Source organism: Gekko japonicus, unplaced genomic scaffold (assembly GCF_001447785.1).
Source record: "Gekko japonicus isolate JY-2015 unplaced genomic scaffold, Gekko_japonicus_V1.1 scaffold3716, whole genome shotgun sequence".
Classification (NCBI taxonomy): Eukaryota; Metazoa; Chordata; class Lepidosauria; order Squamata; family Gekkonidae; genus Gekko; species Gekko japonicus.
In genome coordinates, this window is record NW_015167651.1 from 101,890 (window position 1) to 125,330 (window position 23,441).

At 47.0% G+C, this 23,441-nt stretch overlaps 1 protein-coding gene across 1 annotated transcript in view; it reads left to right on the forward strand.

Annotated features, from left to right (window-relative positions):
* LOC107112891 (coiled-coil and C2 domain-containing protein 2A-like) overlaps positions 1–23,441 on the forward strand; it is a gene marked incomplete at its 3' end in the record, with an annotated part of 80,019 nt that overhangs the window by 50,800 nt on the left and 5,778 nt on the right. The window contains exons 9-14 of the mRNA XM_015414094.1: positions 1,351–1,513; positions 5,496–5,632; positions 7,684–7,815; positions 10,857–11,066; positions 15,397–15,503; positions 19,080–19,220. Of these exons, the coding sequence (XP_015269580.1) occupies positions 1,351–1,513; positions 5,496–5,632; positions 7,684–7,815; positions 10,857–11,066; positions 15,397–15,503; positions 19,080–19,220 (890 nt within the window). The remainder of the gene's footprint in view (positions 1–1,350; positions 1,514–5,495; positions 5,633–7,683; positions 7,816–10,856; positions 11,067–15,396; positions 15,504–19,079; positions 19,221–23,441) is intronic.

The window sequence follows — 23,441 nt, forward strand, 5'->3', positions numbered from 1 at the left end:
TTGCACTGGCTGGGGAGACAGGGGAGCAAAACCAACACCATGCTACTGTGGCCATCTTTCTCTCCCCCTTTTTGCTCTCCTGCCTGGGTGCTGGGATGAAAACACAGAAACAGTGGCAAAGGATGGTGGTGGGGGGTTATTGGAGAGCATGGGCCTTTTACTTCATCCCTGGCATGAGGGAGACTCACAGCTTATCCATGCTCCGGTCCCAGTGGCAGTAACTGTTTCAGTGTCAGCAAGCTGCCAATGTTTTGTTTTGTATTTCTATATGCACTTGTTTGCTTTCGCTTTTAACTGTAGAACTGTAGATGCACATGTCCATGTAGCTCGCCGAAACAATTATATCTCCCAAGGCCACAGGTGGTTGCAAGTGCTTGTTAGTGCAAGGAAGCTCTCATGAAACACCGTGAGAATAAGATAACATGAGCTGCTTAGAAACATTAGTTCTCAAGCCCAAAGGCGCGCGCGGGAACTCCCGCAATTGGACCTCAGTAGTTTGAATGTCCTATAACATGCTTTACCATTTGAGTCCCCCCTCATTCTGAACAGTGATTCTGTTATGCACCTATTGCTTCAAATAAAGAAACCTCTATCCTACAAGCGTGTTCTTCATTGATGCGATGGGAGTCTGACATTCAGGAACAGATAAAAGGAAGTAATTCTTCACCCAAAGAGTGATTAACACTTGGAATTTACTGCCACAGGACGTGGTGGTGGCTACAAGCGTGGACGGCTTCAAAAGGGAATTAGATAAACATGTGGAGCAGAGATCCATTGGTGGCTATGAGCCACGAGGTATAGATAGGGACTCTGGGGCAAGTGATGCTCTGTCTTCTTGGTGCTTTGGGGGGGGGGGCTGCAGTGTGAGGGCTTCTAGTGTCCTGGCCCCACTACTGGACCTCCTGATGGCACCTGGTATTTTTGGCCACTGTGTGATACAGAGTGTTGGGCTGGATGGGCCTTTGGCTTGATCCAACATTGGCTTCTCTTATGTTCTCTTATGTTCTTAAGATGTAAACTACCTGCCGGCCATTAGCCCCCCCCCCCGCCTTGATCACCTTGATCAGTTTCCTGGAGAATGCGGGTGCCACATAGGGGAACAGTGCGCAGTAGAGTCACAGGTGGCATGTCAAAGAGCCATGTGCCTTATCCATGTGCATGCGCATGAAAGCTTATACCCAGAACAAAACTTTGTTGGTCTTAAGGGTGCCCCCACTGGACTCAAACTTTGTTCTGTTGCTTCAGACCAAGACAGCTGCCCCACCTGAATCTTATCTTTTTGAAATAGAATATCTGCTAAATAAGAAACCTTGTCTAAATTTTTTTGTCATGTTTGTGTTTCAAATGCAGAGCGAAGAGGAGCATCTAGTGCATGATAAAGAGGACGATGACTTACTCCTCCTTGAGCAGGCAGCTGCCGACTTCCTAGTGGTGAAACCAGCTGAATACGAGAGTTACTCCGGACGCGTACGGAAGGAGAGGGAACTCTTCTTCATTCCCAGCAAGCTCAGAGGTGGTGGTGCATTCTCATGTGCAACTTTGTTTTGTGTGGTTTAGATCAGTCATGTCCCATCTGCAATAATTCATTATTACTGCGAGGGAACTAGAAGAGAAGAAGAGAAGAGATTGGATTTATACCCTGCCCTTCACTACCCAAAGGTGTCTCAGAGTGGCTTACAAACTCCTTTCCCTTCCCCTCCCCACAACAGACACCCTGTGAGGTAGGTGGGGCTGAGGGAGCTTTTTCAAGAACTGCTCTTTCGAGAACAGCTCTGCCAGAAATATGGCTTGCCCAAGGTCATCCAGCAGGTGCAAGTGGAGGAGTGGGGAATCAAACCTGGTTCTCCCAGATTAGCATCCGCGCACTTAACCACTACACCAAACTATAGGTACAGTTAGGGTTACCAAGTCCTACCTGTCGCTGCAGCGGGGGACTCCCGGCTCGCTTCTGGAGTGCGTGCGCGCATGTGAAGCACGCGCGCACCGCAACCATGTCACCCGGAAGTGACGCAACCACGCCAGGCACGCTGGGGGCAGGGCCACGACCATCTGAGGGAAAACCATAGAGTTTTCCCTCGGATGACCATGGCCCCGCTCCCAGCATGCCCGGCGTGGTCGCGTCACTTCCGGGTGATGTGCACGTCGTGTACTTTGGGGGTGGGGTTCCCCCCCGGGCCCGATCCTCCGGCGGCGGGGAATGGGCCTCTGGAGCGGGGGTTTCCCCACCCCCCCGGGGGGACTTGGCAAGCCTAGGTACAGCACAACTGTCCCCTGCCACGATACAGATATGAAATAATTAATATATATATGTGTGTGTGTGTGTGTGTGTGTGTGTACAGTGCAATAATTCTTCAATGCAAGCAGGTAGAGAGTTCATCTGAGGCCTTGTCACTCAGTGGTGCATCACGGAAAGCTGGCTCCTGTAGCGCATCTTTATCTCCTGATGAGGAAGTCCTTGCCCTGTCTAAAATAAAGTGAATGGGTGGGCCTGTAGCTACGGCGGGGCCTTTGTGGGCTGTGCCCCCTTTCTTGAAAGCTCTGCCCCACAAGAATTTCTCCTGTAAATGCTTTATTCAATCATTTAAAAACATTTTTAAAAGGCGTGCGCTCCTTTAAGCAGAGTGAGGTGCTGTAGTTGACTAATCCCCACACTGAGGAAGGAGGTTGGACCTCTAGGATCCCTTCTAACTCTGTGTCAAGAAACTGGTCTCCTTCAAGGGAGTTTTCCTGCCTAAGTGTGAGCTGTCTTGACTATATAAGCCATCACCCCCACCTGCCGGCTTGTTATCAGAACTGTTGCTTAGGCTGGCAGAAGTGATTAACTTGCAGCAGCTGAGAACTGTCATCTCAAGTGGCTGAGAGCTTGCAGTTCAGAGATCTGACCTGATAACAGCTTTCTATGGGCTAAATGGTTTTTCTTCCTGCACTGAGAACTTCAGCCCCACCAGGAAAAAAAATTGCCCCACAAGCCACAGAATCCCGGCTATGGGCCTGTGAATGGGTTCGATCCCACCTAACTCTCATGCACGTAACTATAACTGCCAGGCCTCCCCCGTCCTTGAACAGCCCCAAATGCCCCTGAAATGCTGGTCTTGGGGGTGGGTTCCCCCCCCCCCCATGATCAACATGAAAGGGGTGGTGAGGGTGGTGGAAGGCTGCTGCAGGAGAATTGGCCCTCCTTTCACATGCATACATTTTTTGTGATTTCAACCCTATGTCGTTAAGTCCTGGTTAGCGACCCTCTTTCAAGGAGAAGTATAACTAATAGTGCAGTCCTCCAGTGCAATTGTGTGGAAACAAGGTGCTTCTTACACCACTAAGATTTGCTTTAAAATATTTAGAATTAGATGCGTTTTCTGTGAGGAAACTTGTAGCTGTAGTTATTGGTATGACAGTGTAATTTATACCATACAGGAAATGATAGGACAGCCATCAGGTGTGATGAGAAGACCCTCGGGAGTAAACCTTAAAGCACCTGAGATCGTTCTGTGCCTGACACCATCTAATCCGTGTATGTGTGCAGAAGACCACCTCTATTCCATCTAAAGCAGGGATCCCCAACCATTTTGATCCTGCAGGCACCTTTGGGATTTTGCCACAGAGTGGTGGGCGCAGCCACGAAATGGCTGTTGCAGCTTACCTTCAGATTAAGATCCTTGTGCTGTGGTGGCAGCTCCCATGGCCAATCAGAAGCCTTGCTGGGCAAAAGCCCACCTGGTCCCACCCACTTTGTAAAAACACTGGGTGGGCACAAGGAACGGTGTCAACGGGCACTACGATGGGGAAATTTGATCTAAAGACTGTAAAAGATGAGCAAATTGGAGGTTTCATTGTGCTCCGCATCATCTCCCCCCACTCCATTTTGTTTTTGCCAAACGCCCAGCCTTCAAAATCGTTCTGGGGAGCTCAAAAAAGTACACGCTGCTTTGTTGATTTTGGGCTGATAACAGGCGTTGTTCCCAATATTGTTCCTCTTTTCTTGAGGCAACGTATGCCAAAGAAAGTATCAACAGCAAAAACAAATTAAAACAGAAACAATAAATTACGGACTCAAAGTACATCTATAACAGCTGTTATAATAAACTACACGTTAATTAACAGAGGTGTCTCAGGTGTCATAGCTAAATCAAAAAGCCCCAGACTCAGATCAACTTAATCTAAAAGCTTTCAACCTGGTGCCTGAGAGCCAGCGTGGTGTAGTAGTTAAGAGCGGCAGATTCTGATTTGGAGAACCAGGGGGCCTGATTCCCTCTCCTCCCCCACACGAAGCCTTCTGGGTGACCCTGGGCCAGTCACAGAGCTCTCAGAGCTCTCATAGCCTCACCTACCTCACAAGGTGCCTGTTGTGGGACCGGGGAAAGGAAGGGAAGAAGATTGGAAGCCACTTTGAGACTCCTTAGCGTAGAGAGAAAAGGTAAAGGTAAAGGTTCCCTTGCTCGAAAGCCAGTCGAATACGACTCTAGGGTTGAGAAGACCCTCGGGTCTCCGTTTCAAAGCCGAAGAGCCAGCGCTGTCCGAAGACGTTTCCGTGGTCATATGGGCGGCATGACTAAACACCAAGGCGCGTGGAACACTGTTCCCTTCCCACCGAAATGGTACCTATTTATCTATTTGCAATTTCTTGCTTTCGAACTGCTAGGTTGGCAGGAGCTGGAACTAGAGACGGGAGCTCACTCCATCATGCGGCACCCGGGTCTTGAACTGCTGAACTACCGACCTTCCACAGCCTGCAGTTCAGAGTAGAGAGAAGCAGGGTATAAAAACCAACTCTTCTTCTGAAATTATTTCTGGGCCCCAGGCAAATGTTTCCATAATCAAGATACCATTGCCCCACCCTGTCCTTCCGTTTTACCGACTGCACATGGCATCTCTGCGGGTGTCTGCACATTCGTGCGTAGCTCTTTTTTGATTCTCCTGAGAGTGTGTGTGTGTAAAGTGCCATCAGGTCACAGCCGACGTATGGTGACCCCTTACAGAGTTTTCAAGGCAAGAGGGGTTCCGAGGTGGCTTTGCCATGACCTGCCTCTGCGTAGTGACCCTGGACTTCTTTGGTGGTCTCCCATCCAAGTACTAACCAGGTCTGACCCTGCTTAGCTTTTGAGATCAGGTGAGATCAAGCTAGCCTAGACCGTCCTAACTAGGTGTTTTCCATGGCAGGTTACTGCGACTTCAGATGGCCTGTTAAAAATTATTGAAACCTCTCTTTAATTGATCTGGCAGCGCTGCTCTTTGTTGGGTAGCCGTTTGGATGGAGATTCATGGGCCTCCTCGGTCATTTACTTGTGGGTGGCCTTAAGCAGTTCACCGCCCTTTGTCTGTAATGATGGGAATAAGCGCAGTTTACCCTAAAAAGGTTTGTGCAAGGAGGAACAGAACAATTGTGGCAGAGTGGTCTGTGTGTATTGATTTTGCCACATTGCTGGTTACCATGAACGACTGACGAATCACAAAGAGTGATTAATAAATACGGGTGTCGATGTGATGCTTGGTTTTAGTGCCTGCCTCTCTAAAGGTACCTGAAAATATGCAGCCACGGTACCTTGAGGACGAAGGCCTGTATACAGGAGAGCGGCCGGCCGTGTCTCTGCCGAACCAAAACATTATGGAGAACCGGCTGCTCCGGCAGGAACAGGTAAGCGGCTTCTAAATGTCTTTGTTCATTTTTGCCGAAGCTACAGAATGGAGAACTGGAATAATGCAATCTCGGCAACATCTGGCCCGCAGTCCCAGGATGGTTCTCCATTGTCATACATTAAAGAGATAAAGGGCAGTTTCACGTAACACATGAAAAGACAGGTCCTTGTGCCTTTCCATAGCAGCAGAAAAGAGCAAGGATCCAGGAGCACCTTGAAGACTAATAAAATTTGTGCAGGGGGTGACCTTTTGTGAGTCACTGCTGAAGAAAGCTCATTCTCTGCCACAAATTCTGTTCGTCTTTAAGGTTCTGCTGGACTCTTGGTCTTTTCAGCTGCTACAGACTGACACGGCCGCCCATCTTGATCCTTCTTATAGCACAGTGGCGGCAGTGTTTCTTTGCAATCTGTGTAGCAGCCTTATTTTCATTCACTTGATTTACAACCTGCTTTTCGCCCCGTTGGGGACCTAAAGTGGCTCACACTTTTCTCCTCTCCTCCCTTTTATCTTCACAATAGTTTGGTGTAGTGGTTAAGTGCGCGGACTCTAATCTGGGAGAACCGGGTTTGATTCCCCACTCCTCCCCTTGCAGCTGCTGGATGACCTTGGGCAAGCCATAGTTCTGTCAGAGCTCTTCTCTCAAGGGCAGTTCTCAAGAAAACTCTCTCAGCCCCACCCACCTCACAGGGTGTCTGCTGTTGTGGGGAGGGGAAGGGAAGGGAGTTTGTAAGCCGCTCTGAGACTCCCTTGGGTAGTGAAGGGCAGGGTATAAATCCAATCTCCTCCTCCTCCTCCTCTTCTCCTCCTCCTCCTCCTCCGAGGTAGGTTAGGACGAGAGTGCGTGACTGGCCCAAGGTCTCCCAGCAAGCTTCTGTGGCAGAAGTGGGGATTCAGACGTGGATTTCCCAGATCCTGGTTAGTCACTTCAGCCACTATCCCACACTGGAGCTCTGAAGGCTGGCCTGCTTGGCCTGCTTTATGGTTCTGGGACTTGAGCCCCTGATTGCCATGTGGTCCCACTGGTGGTGTGTGAGCCAGAATGTTCAGTTGTTGGGTTGTCCTTTTTGTTTGGTTCTGTTCCAAGATTTATTTGTAAATCTAGGGGGGGACATGGAGTTGTTCTGGTCAGAAGACTTAATTTTGTTGTTTTGTAGACGTGCCGTTTGCCTTTTCTCTAGCAAGTCCATGTCAAGATGTATATCCGAAAGAGCAGTGTTTCAAAGCTTTAAAAACATAATCGGAGTGAAGCTGTCGCTGATAAAAGTGTTCCGTTCCAGTTTAATTAGATTATCTGTGCTTTCTGTTTAAACAAACCCTTGTCCTTTGTTACTTGTGCTTTGAATACACTTTTAAAATATGCACGAATGAGAGGCTCCATATGCACTGGACATGCAAACATTGTGGCTGTTGTTAGATCTTGAATTAAATACAGATGAATCTTGTCGAAGACCCTTTCTTAGATTTAGTGTTCTCTCAGAGACCTAATGCTATATTATGGCGGCTGCACTGGCACAAGCTGACTCGTGTCTTACGTGAAGCATCATTTTCAACAAAAAAAAGTTTAATATTCCCTTGCTTTCAAAGTATTTTGGCTGGATTACCCTTAGGGATTGTTAAATACTGGGTTCTAGATGCATTGCAGTGATCAGCTCTGGTTTATTAAGTGATTTCAGCAAACTACAAGACAAGCTAGCAGGGCTTAAGCCCTGCTTATAAAGCCTGCAAACACCACACCCAACACACACATACACCCCCACTCCCAGTGATAGGTATTTACATTACACCGCTTATCTATTGGTTAATTCCTGGATCCAGGCAAGCTATTGTTCTAGAGAAGCAAGCTCAGCCCGTTCTAGGTACAGCTTGAGGAATGACTTTAGGCTCAGTATATAACAGGGATAGACATCTCTTTCAGGATAATTGCTGTTAAAGTGGAAGGAAGTCCCCGTGAGTCCATCGGGCTGTCCTTTTCCTTCGAAGAATGGTTTAGTTCTGCAAGATAGTTCCCATAAATGTATGAATATATCTTGGTTCTGTAACTGTTTGCAGGGGAAAAAATGGTTTGGAGACGATGGCAAAATTTTGGCTTTGCCCAGTCCGGTGAAGCAGTCTTGCACAAGGCCTCCGATATTCTCAGTGGAGGAAGGTAAAGAGCCAGAACTGGAGACGTTGTACAGAAAGGTGAGTTAATTGCTGTGTCATGTTTGTGTTATTTAGCGTAGCAACATCTGTTGTTACTGTGCCGTGCTGCAGTTTTCTCTCCTTGGGCGAAGTCAGAGATGGGGGGGGGGGTTTACTATTTGGAAATGCAGAAGTCTGCACAGTTTGTACAGATTGGGGGGGGGGGAAATCTGGCTTTAAGAGCACATGGTGTGAAATTCAGATCCTGCCCCCAACCTGTGGAGAAGGGCTGCAGGGAAGAAAGGAGGGGAGGGAAGTTGCACTTTATATCCATGTCCTTCTCACTGTTTTAAATCAGCATGTGCGCACGTGCACACACAGCCCCACACACCCCTTCTGTGTGATTGGGACAGTTCTATGTTCAAACACACCTAACTCCCAGTATTGCGTTTGGAGCTTCCCTATGTGACACACCACTCTGTTATAAGGTGTGTTCTCGCAGGGCTGCTTCACTGTGTCTCCCGTGCTGCACGCAAAGGTGAGAGTCTTCGGCTCGTGTGGAGCACTCCTCCCCCAGCGTAGAAGACTGTGACTCAGCCTTCGTTAGCAGCCCAGAAAGCCCAGAATAGCCCAAGCTTGTGAGAGCTTCAGACCTAAGCAGGCTGGCCCTGGTTAGTACTTGGATGGGAGCCCAGCAAGGAAGACCAGGGTTCTGAAGAAGAAGAAGAAGAGGAGGAGGAGAAGATTGGATTTATAAGCCGCCCTTCACTACCTGAAGGAGGCTTAGAGCAGTTTACAATCTCCTTTCCCTTCCCCTCCCCACAACAGACACCCCGTGAGGTAGGTGGGGCTCAGAGAGCTCTCTTGAGAACTGCTGTTTCCAGAACAGCTCTGAGAGAACTTGTAACTGACCCAGGGTCACACCAGCAGCTGCATGTGGAAGAGTGGGGAATCAAACCTAATTTTCCCAGATTAGAGTCTGTGCTCCTAAGCACTACACCAAACTGGCTTCTAATCACTACACCAAACTGGCCGAGGAAGGCAATGGCAATCCACTTCTGCTCATACCTTGCCTTGAATACCCCATGGGAGTTGGTTGTGGCTCAATGGTACCTTCTTCTTCAGCCTTCATTCAAGTATGCATTCTTTCCTAAGTGCTGAATATTCCTTTTCCTCGTGTATTTCAGTTATTGCTATGTTATTTTGTTTAAAAGCCTATGTGCCATGTGGGCTTTGTTCAATAAATAAATAAATGATACCCATTCGAATCCAGGTTGTATAATAATGGACTAGCTTAATGTCTGTATTCAAACCAAGGATTTTTCAGACAGAATTCCTCTTATGTGAAATGGGAATAATGGTAATTCTGTTTCACTTACTTTGCACTTTTTGCCAGAGCATGCTAGTATTCCACAAGAGGTGTAGCACACCATAAAAAAAAGGCTCCCATTGGAAAGCCAAGTCGTTCTGGTGCACCTTCTCATCAGGTGCGATTGGCTCATAGACTCACAGGCCATAAAGGGACTCACAAGAATTGTCCGCCAGAATTCCCTGTCCTTGAATGAGGCAGCTCATGCTGACTTCTCATTTGTCGTGAGGAGCCACGGCACTGTGGCAGTACGTCTGTCCACGCGTGGAGGGCCCCAGGTCGTTCCCTGCTGCCTCAAGTTAAAAGGTTCAGGTTACCGACAGTGTGAAAGACCTTGACCTGCAGGCCTGGGCTGGCCATTTGACTTGAAGGGAATGTTTCCGGTCGGCTGCCTCTGTTGGGAGCTGTCACCGGCCAGCAGCAGGTGGAGCCAAACCATGCCAATTCTACCAGCTCTTCACAAGCCTCTTCAGCATCAGTGAGGACTGGTGTCAGCTCACCAGTTACCTCCTTCTTGACTGCCTCCTCTTTGTCGGGAATGTTGGTGTACAGAGACTCAGCCTCCATGGTGGCCAAAATAGTGTTTCCCATAAGATTGTTAATAGATTGTAGTTGTCTTAGGAAGTCTGTGGTGTCTCGCATCGAACTGGGGACTTTGGTAGCCTAGGGTCTGAGAATAGTGTCCATGTATCCAGGCACTCCTGCACTGATGGTGCCCATGCCTGAGATGATAGAACATTCTGGACTGCCAGGCTTGTGTATTTTGGGCAGAAGATAAAAAATGCCCAGTCGAGGTTCTTGTGGTACGTCCATACAGATTTATTCCTGTATGTGTTATGGGTAATCCCTTCACACTCCTGTTTAGTTCTTTTTGGTGTTATTGAGTGGGTTCTAAGGATAGTAGATTGTAGAAAGTGGTATTGGAGAGTTGTCTTTCAGCTTCCTGGTGTAGTGTGGTTTGTCTACTCTGCATCTTATAAGAGTGAGTCTATTCACTTGTAAGCAAGCCCTCTTGGATAAGACCAAAGATTAGTTTAGTTAAGTGTCTTATTCCCCTCAGTGACTAGCCCAGGGCTTTCTGGGAGCCTGGAAATAGAGAGCAGGAAGCTAGGAGGCCTCTTTTGCTTTTTCTGTTGTAGGAAGAGAGGTATACTGGAATACAGAGGTTCCGTCTAGCTGTAATCGATGATTTATCAGTTTATGGTCTGTAAATCTGTCTAATTCCTCTTTTAAGCTGCTTGAACTAGTGGCTGTCAGCACTTCTTGAGGCAATTAGTTTTGTAATTGAGTGTGTAGTGTAGCTTAGTGTAACATTGTGTGTAGGGCTGCCAACTCCAGGTTGGGGGATTCCTGGAGATTTGGGGGTGGAGCCTGAGGAGGGGAGGGGATTCAATGCTAGGTGCGACAAATAGATCATTCTTGGTAACTGATGGTTTCCAAACCAATCCATTGTGTTCATGGAAATCATGATGTGTAAGCCATGAAATAATTTTGCCATTTTTGTGAGGCTAACTTACCTTCTAGCAGTAGTTGTGACACTTAGTACAAAACTTGCCAATCCTATGGCTAGTAGTGATGATTGAAAATATATTGTTTAACTGCTGCAACTTCTCAGCTCTAACAAAACTTTCAAAAGTAACTTGACAACTCTTACATTTTTCAGCTCTAGTTTTCCTCATAAAATTCTGATTCCATTGTCTTCATTCTAATATGCTTTTGATTTTCCTTTCAGGCTATGAAAATGATGCCTGCAAGTCAGTACATGGTGGGATCAGGGGACCCTGCAGGGCAGTTTCAGTTGGATGTCGATATTTCTGGATTAATATTCACTCATCATCCCTGCTTTAGCCGTGAGCATGTCTTGGCGGCTAAACTGGCTCAGTTGTATGATCAGTACCTCTTGAGGAGACAGAGAAATCTTTCCAAACTGCTTACAGATAAGGTAATTGCACTGTTTGTCTCTCTGTGACTGCAGAACGTATCTTTACATATCTCACAGTACAGTAGAAATCCCTTGCAGAGCCTTGCCCATATATTTTGTAACATGATGTGATGGATAGTAAATGGCTAATGCTGTAACCTGGTCTGAGAACCTTGAGTGACAGGGGATTCAAATAGAACTCTTCAGTTGAGAGAGTCAGTTAAAGAGTGACAGTTGAGAGCTGACGGTTTGGAACTGACAGTTGTTTGGGAAAGAAAGGTAAGAGACGGGGAGAGGATCAAGAAGGATCCTGAGTTAGGGAAATGGGAAACGTAGCCCATCCCAAATAAGTGTGAGGGAAATAGCTCCTAAGAGAAGGGGGTGATTCCTAACCTGTGGATAAGGAAAGAAACTGGAACTTGAGTGAATGTTCCTGCCTTCACCAACTTTAGTATCTGTGAGACAAAGAAGCTTATTGTTGTATATTTAAGCAGAGACTGCCAAGAGATCTCTCTCCTCAAGGTCTTTAACCTGTCTGAATAACAGAAACAGTTACTTCTTTGTGACAAATTATCTGGCATTTATTTTGATACAAAGTGACCTCATTCCAGTTGCCGGTTCACCTCATCAGTCCTGTACCTTGATTCCTACCTGACCATGTCCCCTCAAAGTTAAATAAAACAATTTGTTATTTTTGAACTACCATCAACCTCTCATGTGCCATTATCAAACCAGGGTAAGGACAAAAAAGGGAAACAAACGTAACCCTGAAACCTGGGATCAAGAACCAAAAGAGTAGAGGGCCAACAATTAAAATTTAATATATATAAAATATATGTATTTATTCGCAAAGAATTAAAAAACATATAAGAGCTTAATTACACCTCATTAAAAAATATCAAAATCAAACACACAAGGGCCAGTAGACTAGACCTTATACCTTCAGAGGTCAAACACAATGAGGAACAAATTGGCTTATATCATTATACAAATACACAATATGGATACAAAATGAACCAGAAAAGAATTGCTGTTAAAAAAAAAACACCATGTGAAATTAAATACATATAATAAAATGAATAAATAAACAATGCCTATATTCAACTAAAAACATATTGACTTTCTCCCAAGGTGAAACCACTAGGCACAGAATATGTTATATTTTTTTTTAATTCTTTGCTAATAAGTACATGTATTTTTATATTATATATATTAAGTTTTAATTGTTGGCCCTCTACTCTGTTAGACTTACCTCTTTTGGTTCTTGATCCCATTATCAAACCAGACATAAGAAGGATTTTAGTCTCTCCCCTCAGTTCCCTAGGCTGGGTCAGCATATATCTAAATATGTTCAAACGACTGAGTGGGACAGCCAGAGAAAAACAAGTAAAAGAAAAAGGGGCTGCTCAGCCGGAAAGAAGATAAAGGAGGAACCGTGTGAGGGAGGGCGAAATCGTCATACGTGATTATTGAACACAGTGGTAAGAACTGGGAACTGGCTCTGGTGAATTCTGCCTGTGAGTTGTGAGGACTTGGGCATGTTCATGAAAATTCTGCAAGCCTTTGGTTCTCCTTCTGTTCTCCATTCGTGAACTCACTGGGTAGAACAGTCAGTCCACCAGCCCTCGACTTCAGATCCCTTCGTCCCTCAGCTTCAACTGGATTAGGTTTGCTTCTACAAGCCTTTATCACAAACCTGTTGAGACAACACATACAAAGAGCTTTAGATAACATGCCACCTGAGTAACAAAAATCTCCTTTCCTTTCATCTGACTAAAGTGCTTTTGATCAACTGTCTTGAGCTGTCATGTGCCCTCCTCTCATAAATATCATTTTCAAGCTTTTATACCCAAATAATTAAAAGAATGAGCGACGGCCAGGATAATATTAGGGGATCTAGCAGGGGAAAAGAGTGAGGTTATCTTATAGCGAGGTAAAAAGGAAGTGTCCGAATAGTGCATTAAAAATCAATTCCTAAGAGTTGCATAAAGGTGGCATTCCAGTGAAGTAGGCACCAGCATGCCAGTCTTCCCTAAAGCACTCTGGGAAAGGGCTCTCATTAGTCTACCGCTCATAACAGGTGGGCTGCGCATTTAACCAAATCGGTAAAAAAGCTCCATAATAATTTGGGACAGACAAATGGAAGGCCGTGTGATCTAGGTGGAGGTATTCCAAAAAAATAAGGAAGAGCAAACCCTGTGGGCACAAAAACATGAACTCAAATAATCCCATCTCCTGGATACAAGTAACAAGAATTTATTAACTGCTAAGGAGAAATCTGATGACAGTATCAATCTGTTGTTCTCTATGGCTGTGTGCGTGCGCCCGAGAGGAGGCAGCAGCGCCATCAGGCCTTCTCCAGGCTGATTCTGCCCATCCGCTGGTGCTACCTCCTACCTTCTTATCCATATGGGGACCAACTGGGGCGGGGGAAGAGGGTTCTGGGGGCTGGCACTCGCAAATGTTAGGATGGTAGAATTCTGGCAATCAGAGCAGCGGTTTCACCTTGCAGAGACACACAGGCTTGGCAGTCCTCTATGAAAAGTGGAGCGTGGGAGGAAATAGTCTGCTGTTTAAGGTGTGGAGCCATGAAAATGAGGAACAAGAAAACTGATTAGAGTGGAAACTGTTGAATGGCAGGCTGTCATGAGATCTGAATGCTGGGGTCTGATCTTTACCAGAATGTTTTGAATATGCAGTATTCCTTTGAGCTATGGTTTTCATTTCTGCTTCTTTGCTGTACAATAGTTTCCTGTATTATGGACAATTTTTGTTGAAGAAGCCTTATAAATGCAATTAGTAAAGGTAAAGGTTTTCCTTGTTCTCAAGCTAGTCAAATCTGATTCTGGGCTCCGTTTCCAAGCCAAAGAGCCAGTACTGTCCAAAGATGTTTCCGTAGTCATGTGGCCGGCATGACTAAATGCCGAGGTGCACAGAACGCTGTTACCTTGCCACTGACGTGGTACCTATTTATCTACTTGCGATTTCTTGCTTTCGAACTGCTAGGTTGGCAGGAGCTAAATGCAATTAATCTGATATATATAATTGCCCTAATGCATTGGCCATTTCCAGCTCTCCCACTGGCTGTGCTGTGCGCTCCTTCAGCCATTGCCCCATCAACCGCTGCTCAAGAGTACTCACGTGCCATTGGCTGGTTGCTGGGTCTGCTCCTCTCCCCTGCCCACTGCCAGCCTGGACACTCTTCCCTGACAGAATAAACTGACAAAATGGCTGTCTCTCCTGACAAAGACCCTCCTTGGCTCCTGTGGGACTAATTTTTCCCTCAGTGCCTATTGCTAGGCAACCAAGTTTGATTCTGTCAGTAAAAAGGCAGAGACAGGAGGCCCTTTCCAAGCCTTTGTGGGGAACTCATTTGGGGCCCATCCTAATTAGGGTTGCCAGCTCCAGACTGGGAAATTCCTGGATATTTTGTGGTGGAGTCTACAGAATCCAGAGTTTGGGGAGCAGAGAGGACTCAGTTGAATAGAATACCATAGATTCCTCCCTCCAAAGCAGTTATTTTCTCCAGGGGAGGAGAGATCTGTTATCTGGAGTTCAGTTGTAATACATGGCAATCTTCAGGCTCCACCTGGAGGTTGACTACCCTAGGAATAGCAGCACTTCAGAGCAGGGTCTGCCAGATCCAGGTTCTTGCTGTGGAAGTTGAGTGGGTGATTTTGGACCAGTCACAGACTTTCAACCTAACCTACCTCACAGGGTTGTGCAGATCAAAAGAGGGAGATGAAAATGATGTAAACTGCTTTGGTCTCCACTGCAGAGAAAGACTGTAGTTTTCCTAGGTAGAGGCTGCAGGTGTGGGAGGGGAGATGGAAAGCTGAAGTCAGAGGGGCAGATAAAGGTAGGTTGATGGTTGGCTGGGAAGGAGATAGGGTTGCCACCTCCAGGTTGGGAAATTCCTGGAAATTTGAGGGGTGGAGCCTAGAGAAAGTGGTGTTTGAGGAGGGGTGGGTCCTCAGACAGGTACAATGTTATAGACTCTACCCTCCAAACCAGCCATTTACTTCTGGGGAACCATTGTTGCCAGTCTCCAGGGGAGGGCTGAAGATTACTCAGAATTACAACTGCTCTTCACATGGCAGAGACACAGTATGCTCTGTGTCATTATACCCTGCTGAGGTCACCACATCAAATTGACACTGAGTGCCCAAGGCCAGGACACTTGCCCAGAGCCTCTTTCTAGAGCTCGTTGTATTTATTTCGACAATAGGCCTTATTCCTAGTGAAATAATAATTACGTGGTAGCTGACTTGATTGTTCAGATTTATGTAGAGTGTGTTCAAGTGATTCCACTGTGTAAATTAAAATACTTTTTCTTGGTTTTATTCTTCAGCTGCATGCACTGAGAAATGCCCTGCACAGTATCTTGGGTGCCAGTGAAATGGGGACCTTTCACCCAGTTGCACAACAGACAATTACTGAATATATGCTTGAAATAAGGTGGGTGGAGATTTGCTGAATCTTTCCTTCATATTATTTGTTTTCTATGTGTAGTCATTTTATTCAACTTGACATATGAAAGGCTGGTTTTCGTGACATAATTGGCTCAGGCTGTAAGAGTGGGAGGAGACCCCTTTTCAATTGGATTGTAATTTTCTTTTTAAAAATCTGTCCCACCAGACATTTTAAATATTTGTACCATGAGATGCACTTTTCCATTTTATTAGCTAATATAGAATGGATTGCATGCTTGTCTCCTGTGGTCACCCTGTAGCTTTCACCCTGTAACCTTTGTCTTCTGGACCACTGGATCCTTCAAACTGCCTAAAATTTCATCCACACCCTTCCAACTTGCCCATTAGAACACCTTGGGGACCTGATCAAATGCCTTACTAAAACCCAAATATACAATATCCCCAGCATCCTGACCAAACCCTTCCCCCAATCAAAAAAGGAAATTAGATTAGTCTGACAGGACCTGCTAGGGACAAACCCATGTTGACTACTTCTTACCACCAAGTTATCCTTTAGATGTTTACAGATCAGCCTTTTAAAATCCACTCCAAGATTTCCTCTGGGACAGAGGATAAACTGACCTGCCTATAGTTCCCTGGATCCTCTTTCCTCCCTTTTTAAAAAATTGGGACAACATTTGCCTTTCTCCAGTCATCTGGCACATCACCTGTCCTCCAAGAGACCTTGAAGATAATGGGTAAGAGCTCTGCCAAATCCCCAGCCAGTTCATTAAGCACTCTCTGGTGAACACCATCTGGCTCAGGGGACTTCTAGCCAGCCAAAACATCTCAATACTTCTGAACAACCTCTGGACCTGGAAATCCACCTGCAAACCCAAATCCAGCACACTACTGTCCTCAAGTGGGCCTCTACTCTCCGTCAGGTATTAAGTCTCTCTGCTTTTGCTTTATCCTCTGTCAAGGTTTCTCCATTTTCACCTAATAGTGGACCTATAATCTCTTTCCCACTCCATTTACTGCTCACATAACTAAAAAAAACAACCCCCTTATTGCGGTATGCTTTCCTGGCCAGTCTTAGCTTATTCTGAGCTTTGGCCTCCCTAACAACCACTCTACAATATTTAACAACCCATAGGTACAGTTTCTTGGTAACGTGCCCCTCTGCCCGTTTCCTAAACGTAACCTTTTTCAATCTTCAACTTATCAGAGCACTTTTCTCCAACTCGCCGTAGAACCCTTGATGGCCATTTCCATACTCTAAATCCAATTGAGTTTTAGGGCCAAAGGAGGCACAAGGTACTTTAATACAACTGGGGGAGGACTCCAGATCTGACTGGAGCAGCAGCAGGGGAAATGGAATACGTGACCTCCTCGCTGAAGGTCATTTCTCCTGTTAAAAGAGCCTCCTCCTCCCAGGTGCTTTTCTTTTTGTGGGAGACAAGATAATATGGACCTGATCTCCACCTCCCATCGAAGACAACATGTATGGGCAGCTCTTTGTCCTGTGGGGGAAATGTGCAGTGTCCCTCCCAGGCTGCTCTGATCAGAGACCACTGCAGTTGCACTGGAGAAGAAAAAACAAGATGTTGGAAGACATCTGTCAGCAAGCTGCCATTATGTTTTGTGTGACCTCTGTGTACATATCCTTACCCTGTTGTACCCGGCTTGTTTTCTATCATCCTGCTCCTGTGCTGGAATGCATAAGATAACTACTGGAGGATGTGTGGGGGAGAAGATGCTGTAATGCTTGCCTATTGCTTTTCTCATGAGAACTGCACCTGTGTTTTGTCTGATGTTCTGCCTGGTTCCCATGGACTGGGCGCGCAACCGTTTCATTAGCCCGCCAGCGGGAGTGTTATTCATTGGATATGTATCTGTTTGAATTTCCTTTATTATGCTTGACCTACCTGTGTATCCCCAGTTCTAACAAAGAACGTGTTTGAGTATGTCTTCAACGCTTTGAAATAAATTTTGCTTTTCTTGAAAACGTGGATTTATTCTCGATGCTTGGGGATCCAACAACATCATGCTAAGCTTGGCCCTTATTTGAAGATGAGAGGATACGGTTTCTCAGATCTGGTGCTCTAATTCTTCACAGATGCTTGCCAATTATCTTTTCTCCCTTAGAACTCTCTGGTTCTCACAGGGCTCTTTATGGACATGTTACCGACAGTGTCTGTGAATGCAGCCCTCCGATACGTGCAGATCTCACGGATTCCCATGGAAAGTTCATACCCGTAATTATGTGCTGGCTTATAGCCAGCTAGTGCAAACCACCACCATGGTATACATGAACAAAGTATACTTTGGCTATGAGGTAATGCCACTGAAGTCATCGCTAGGACAGGATTGGAATGCTAACAAAATTAACAGGATTTTGTGGCTTTTCAGGAAGAGTTCAAATGGATATTTGTGGCTATTTTTCTCTCTGTCTCAGGATGCAGTTCAGGCTGTGCGTGTGTGTGTGTGTCTATTGATACAACAAAAACATCAAGATGCAGTTTCCATGGATGCCACCACAAGATCAATAGTCCTCAGCAATAGAACAAAGTTTGAGTCCAGTGGCACCTTTAAGACCAAAAAAGTTTAATTCTGGATATAAGCTTTGGTGTGCATGCACACTTCTTCAAGTACGCTGAAATATTCCTCAAGCCTTACGTCTAAGTAGAGACAGGGTGTGGAGGGGGTTAGTTACTAGGAAGGGCTAGTTAGAGTCAGGATGCGTAAGTAACCGGGAATAAGTATAGCTAAGATTGGATTAAAGCAGTTGGTAAGACCCATGAAATTAGCATACTGTGTACGTGTTCAATGTATCTGAAGACGTGTGCATGCACCAGGAAGCTTATACCCAGAATTAAACTTTGTTGGTCTTAAAGGTGCCCCCACTGGACTCAAACATTGTTCTGTTGTTTCAGACCAAGACGGCGACCCACCTGAATCAGTCCTCGACACTATTGCACTTAGCATATGTACAACAAGAAATATAACCTTCCTGCTTCTCTAGGTGTGTTCATAAGGTGTCCTGAGTCCAGTTCACCATGGGCTCTCTTGACAGACACCCTGACACTGGAGTGAGGTTTGGGGTTGCATGTTCCCTTGCTGCACATGTCTGGACTCTCCACACACACATATAGGCTGCGTCGATGAGCACAGGTCACCTTTTTTGTGCAGGGGGAAAAGACTACAATCAACTGTCGGTACGTCACGCCCAGGACCCCACTCATAACCAGTGTGAGGAAGGGACCCGAATTGTAGCCACAAACACTGAGGTCTTACTGACAGTATTGTGGTGGAAGGTGCTGCTAAGTGAAACAACTGACTTACGGCAACCCCACTGGGTTCTCAAGACAAACAGGCTTGCCTGCCTCTGCAGAGCAAACGTGGACCTTCCTCAGTGGTCTCCCATCCAAGTACTAACCAGGGCTGACCCTGCTTAGCTTCTGAGATCTGACGCGATCGGGCTAACCTGGGCCATCCAGGTCAGGGGCGGAGTCTGGTAGTCATGATTAACCTGAAATTTTTGTCATTTGGGTTTTAATATCGTATGCTGTCTGCATGCTGTTCCTCCCTTCTAAGGATGCTGGATTGTGTCTGTACCCAGGGAAACGCGCAAACTTCGTGATGCAGAGCAAGAAAGAGACCGGGTGTTGCTGAAGGCCATGATCAAGGTGTGGAAGGAGATCAAATGCCTGCGTGACTTCCAGAAGTATACTAACACACCCCTGAAGCTCTGCTTGAAAAAGTAAGCTCCGGCAGGTATTTTGTCGCAGAACGTGGCCCTGGCGGAGCTTAGCATGCTTATAGTTGTGTCTGGGGAGGGGCTGTGGCTCAGCGGCTGAGGATCTGCTTGTCAGTTAGTCAGTTTATTATTACAGTCATCGACCACTACATATCAATTTGAAAGACAAATAGAAAAATTCCTGGCAGTATCCTGGCTGGTTATGAGCCAGGAAAAACCCTTTGTAACATAAAAGCTTATAAGTTATATAGAATATAAAGGAAGGAAGTAAACTGCTTTTTGGTGCAGTGGTTAAGTGTGCAGTTTGGTGCAGTGGTTAAGTGTGCAGTTTGGTGCAGTGGTTAAGTATGCAGACTCTAATTTGGGAGAACCGGGTTTGAGTCCCCACTGTCAGCTAGCTGACGTGCTTTCATTGTTTTCATTCATCCCTGACTGTAGTGCAGGATCGCTTGCTTGCTTGCTTTGCTTAATTGCTGTGAGTAACTAATGGGAGGCACTCATGAGACCATGCAAACTGGCTCTGCCAGACTGTGCTATCTGTGTAACCTTGAGGAGGAGGGAGGGCTTGCATTCCACTGCCGGTGTGAATATTTCTGCTCTCATGGGGCAAGGAGAGTCTCCCGTTCATGATGTAATATCCCACCAGGAGAATTCCCCCGCACGTACGCTTGGATTTCATTTGCTTAGCCAACTGCAGCATCAGCATTGATGCCTCAGCCCTAACCGTTATTCCGAACAATGTACCTGTACCACTTGGCAATGGACTTGTATTCTAATAAAGCATAACTTTTCCTTGAAGTGTGTGTGTGGACTTGCGAGCTGTTGAACCTGACAGAATTGTTAGGAATCCTCTTTACTCCATCGGACCGAGTCTCTCCTTACTGAGATGAGCGGACCCAGTGGGACAGGGGTGCCTACCACAGTGCCAGTCATGGTGCCTACCACGGTGCCTACAACGGTCCCCACCACGGCAGCACCTGGACTTCCCCCCCCCCCGATGACTTCGGGAACGGGAGTGCCAGCGACGACAGCCCCACTGATGACGCCGAGCCCGGGAGGGCCTGTGTCTACGGACGGAGGGGCCACTCCTTGGCCGGCAGTGTCGTTTATCCCTGTGCACTTGGGGAGAGGAGTAACCTACCACTGCAAGGAGAGGGATTGGGGTCGGCACTTGGGGGTTTCCACACAGACTACCTGGTCGATGCCGGGGAGTTGGAGTCGGGATAGTATATTTGACCCCTGGTCGAGCTCGGGGAGTTTCGGGATGACCCCAAGCAGATCCATCTCGTTCCCATCAAGGTCTTTGTTAAGCCCGGGAAGGGACGTGGATGGGAGGCTGGATAGCCTGGAACTGGACTGCCATGCTATAATGCGGGACATGGGGCAGTTGCTCCAAAACCTTTCGGGGATAGTGGCCCAGGCCATGCAGACCCAACTGGTTGCTCCACGAGGCCCACTGGTAATCCCTCCCCGAACCTGGGCCATGCCCGGGGCCAGGCCCTGGCCAGCCGGTTCCTCAACCTCCTCCGCCTCCCGCTCCTCCACCACCACTGCAGCCAGCGCCACAACTGCCTCCCCCCACAGGACCGCAGGACTCCCCACAGGACCGCAGGTTCCCGTGCCTCCACCGGCCATGCCACAGCCAAAGGACTTACTGGATGTTACCTTTGATGGCAACCCAGAAAACCTCTCTTTTTTATTGTATGAGTAATGAAGTTTGTTGAGCGCTGGGCTCATCCATTCCCGGACGAGGAGCAACTGGTGGACTTTATTGCTTCCCTTTTGCGGGGGGTGGCAACAAGTTGGTATGTGAGTCTTCACAACCTGGAGGCGATGGAGTTGGGGAGTGTAGATGCGTTTATGTGGACACTGAGAGCCCGGTTCGAGGACTGCACCATAGCCGAGAAGGTGGAAGCGTTCCTCCGCACATTCAAGCAAGGCAAGTTGACAGTTCGAGAATACTTGGGGACTTGGTTCAAAGAGGAAACAACTGCTGGTATAAGGGAGATAGACTATTTGTTCTGGGACTTTTGCGGGGGAAGGTACTAGCCCTGGTACATGGATCTAAACCGGCTGGCCACCTGGGCTTTGTGAAATCACTGCATCTACTGCAGCGCCAATTCTGGTGGCCGCACATGCGCAAGGACCCGTCTCTGTATGTGCACTCCTGCCAAACTTGCATCATGTGTAAACCTCGACAGGGGAAACCCCCTGGATCATTGAAACCGTTGCCGACTCCCAGTAGACCATGGGAGGTGATTTCCATGGATTTTATCACGGACTTACCACCTAGCAAGTCCATGACCGTTATTTGGGTAGTCGTGGACTTGTTTTCTAAGCAAGCACATTTCATTCTGTTCCCCAGTATGACAACAGCGCAATTGCTGGCCAAAGCCTTACTCCAACATATTTTCAGACTTCACACGTTACCAACCAAGATAATCACGGATCGGGGCTCCCAATTTGTTTTGAAGTTTTGGGGGGAGCTCATGGAACTTATGGAGGTGGAGTGGGGTTTGAGCAGTGCTTACCAACCAGAAACTGATGGGCAAACGGAACGAGTGAATCAAACCCTAGAACAATACTTGCGGTGTTTCACCAACTATCAACAAGACAATTGGGTTGATTTGCTGGCCTTGGCTGAATTCTGTTATAATAATGCTTACCATTCATCTACAGGTGTGTCACCATTTAAAGTGGCCCTGGGCTATGACAGCCCCCCAATCCCCTTCCTCACCACAGCTCCTGGGGAAGGGGGTGAGGCATCGGAGTGGTGTAAAACTCCAAGGGACTCGTGGCCAGGAATTTGTGAAACATTGGATATGGCCAAGGCAGCTTACAAGCACCAGGATGACAAGAAAAGGGTGGAGGGTTGGGTTCTGCAGCCTGGGGATTATGTAGAGTCCACAAAGAACCTGCGGCTTTCTCAATCATGTCGGAAATTGGCGTGGAAGTACATTGGTCCTTTTCAAGTTATCAGGTTAATCAGTGAAATGACAGTAGAGTTGGACTTGCCTAAGAATCTAAAACATGTCCATCCAATGTTCCATTTCAGCCTGCTGAAACCCAGTCCAGGAACTAATCAGTGGCGCCTGGAACCGACGGTGCCCCCCCCCCCTCGGCAGAGGGTGAAGAACATTATGAAATCTCTGACATTCTGGACTCTAAACTAAAACGTATTACCTTGTGGAATGGGTGCATTGGGGTCCCCAACACAGGGGATATTCGGGCCCCTGAACATTTACAGAAATTCCACGAACGTCTCCCGGGGAAACCGGGAGGTCTCCTGGCCATTCCGGGAGGGGGTTGATTTTATTTTGAGGGGGCAGAATGTCAGCTACCTGACATGCTTTTATTGTTTTCGTTCATCCCTGACTGTAGCGCATGCGCGCATGATGGCTTGCTTGCTTGCTTTGCTTAACTGCTGTGAATAACTATCGGGAGGCTCTCATGAGACCGTGCGAACTGGCTCTGCCAGACTGTGCTATCTGTGTAACCTTGAGGAGGAGGGAGGGCTTGCATTCCACTGCCGGTGTGAATATTTCTGCTCTCATGGGGCAAGGAGAGTCTCCCGTTCGTGATGTAATATCCCGCCGGGAGAATTCCCACGTGAGTGCTTGGATTTCATTTGCTTAGCCAACTGCAGCATCAGAGTATATGTATTGATGCCTCAGCCCTAACAATGTACCTGTACCACTTGGCAACAGACTTGTATTCCAATAAAGCATAACTTTTCCCTGAAGAGTGTGTGTAGACTTGCGAGCTGCTGAGCCTGTCACCCACCATTGTTCCCTCTAAGCTGAGTTTTTTAGCCTCCAGCTCACCCATTTTTGTCTTAGCTCAGGAAGGAGGGCTCCAGAGCAAACTCCTTTATGCAGCAGCCAAATCGCTCGCTCACAACTTTAAGGCCAGGAGCTCACAAAGTAGAATTTTTGCTCACGAGACTCCATAGCTGAGAGGGAGCGTTGTTCCCCACTTCTCCACTTGCAGCTGCTGGATGACCCTGGGCAAGCCATAGTTCTGACAAGAGCTGTCCTTGAAAGGGCAGTTCTTGAAAGAGCTGAAAGAGCTCTCTCAGCCCCATCCACCTCACAGGGTGTCTGTTGTGGGGAGGGGAAGGGAAAGGAGTTTGTAAGCTGCTCCGAGACTCAGAGTGAAGGGCGGGGTATAAATCCAATCTCTTCTTCTTCTTCTTCAAACCTTTTAAACCATTTAAAAAGTCAG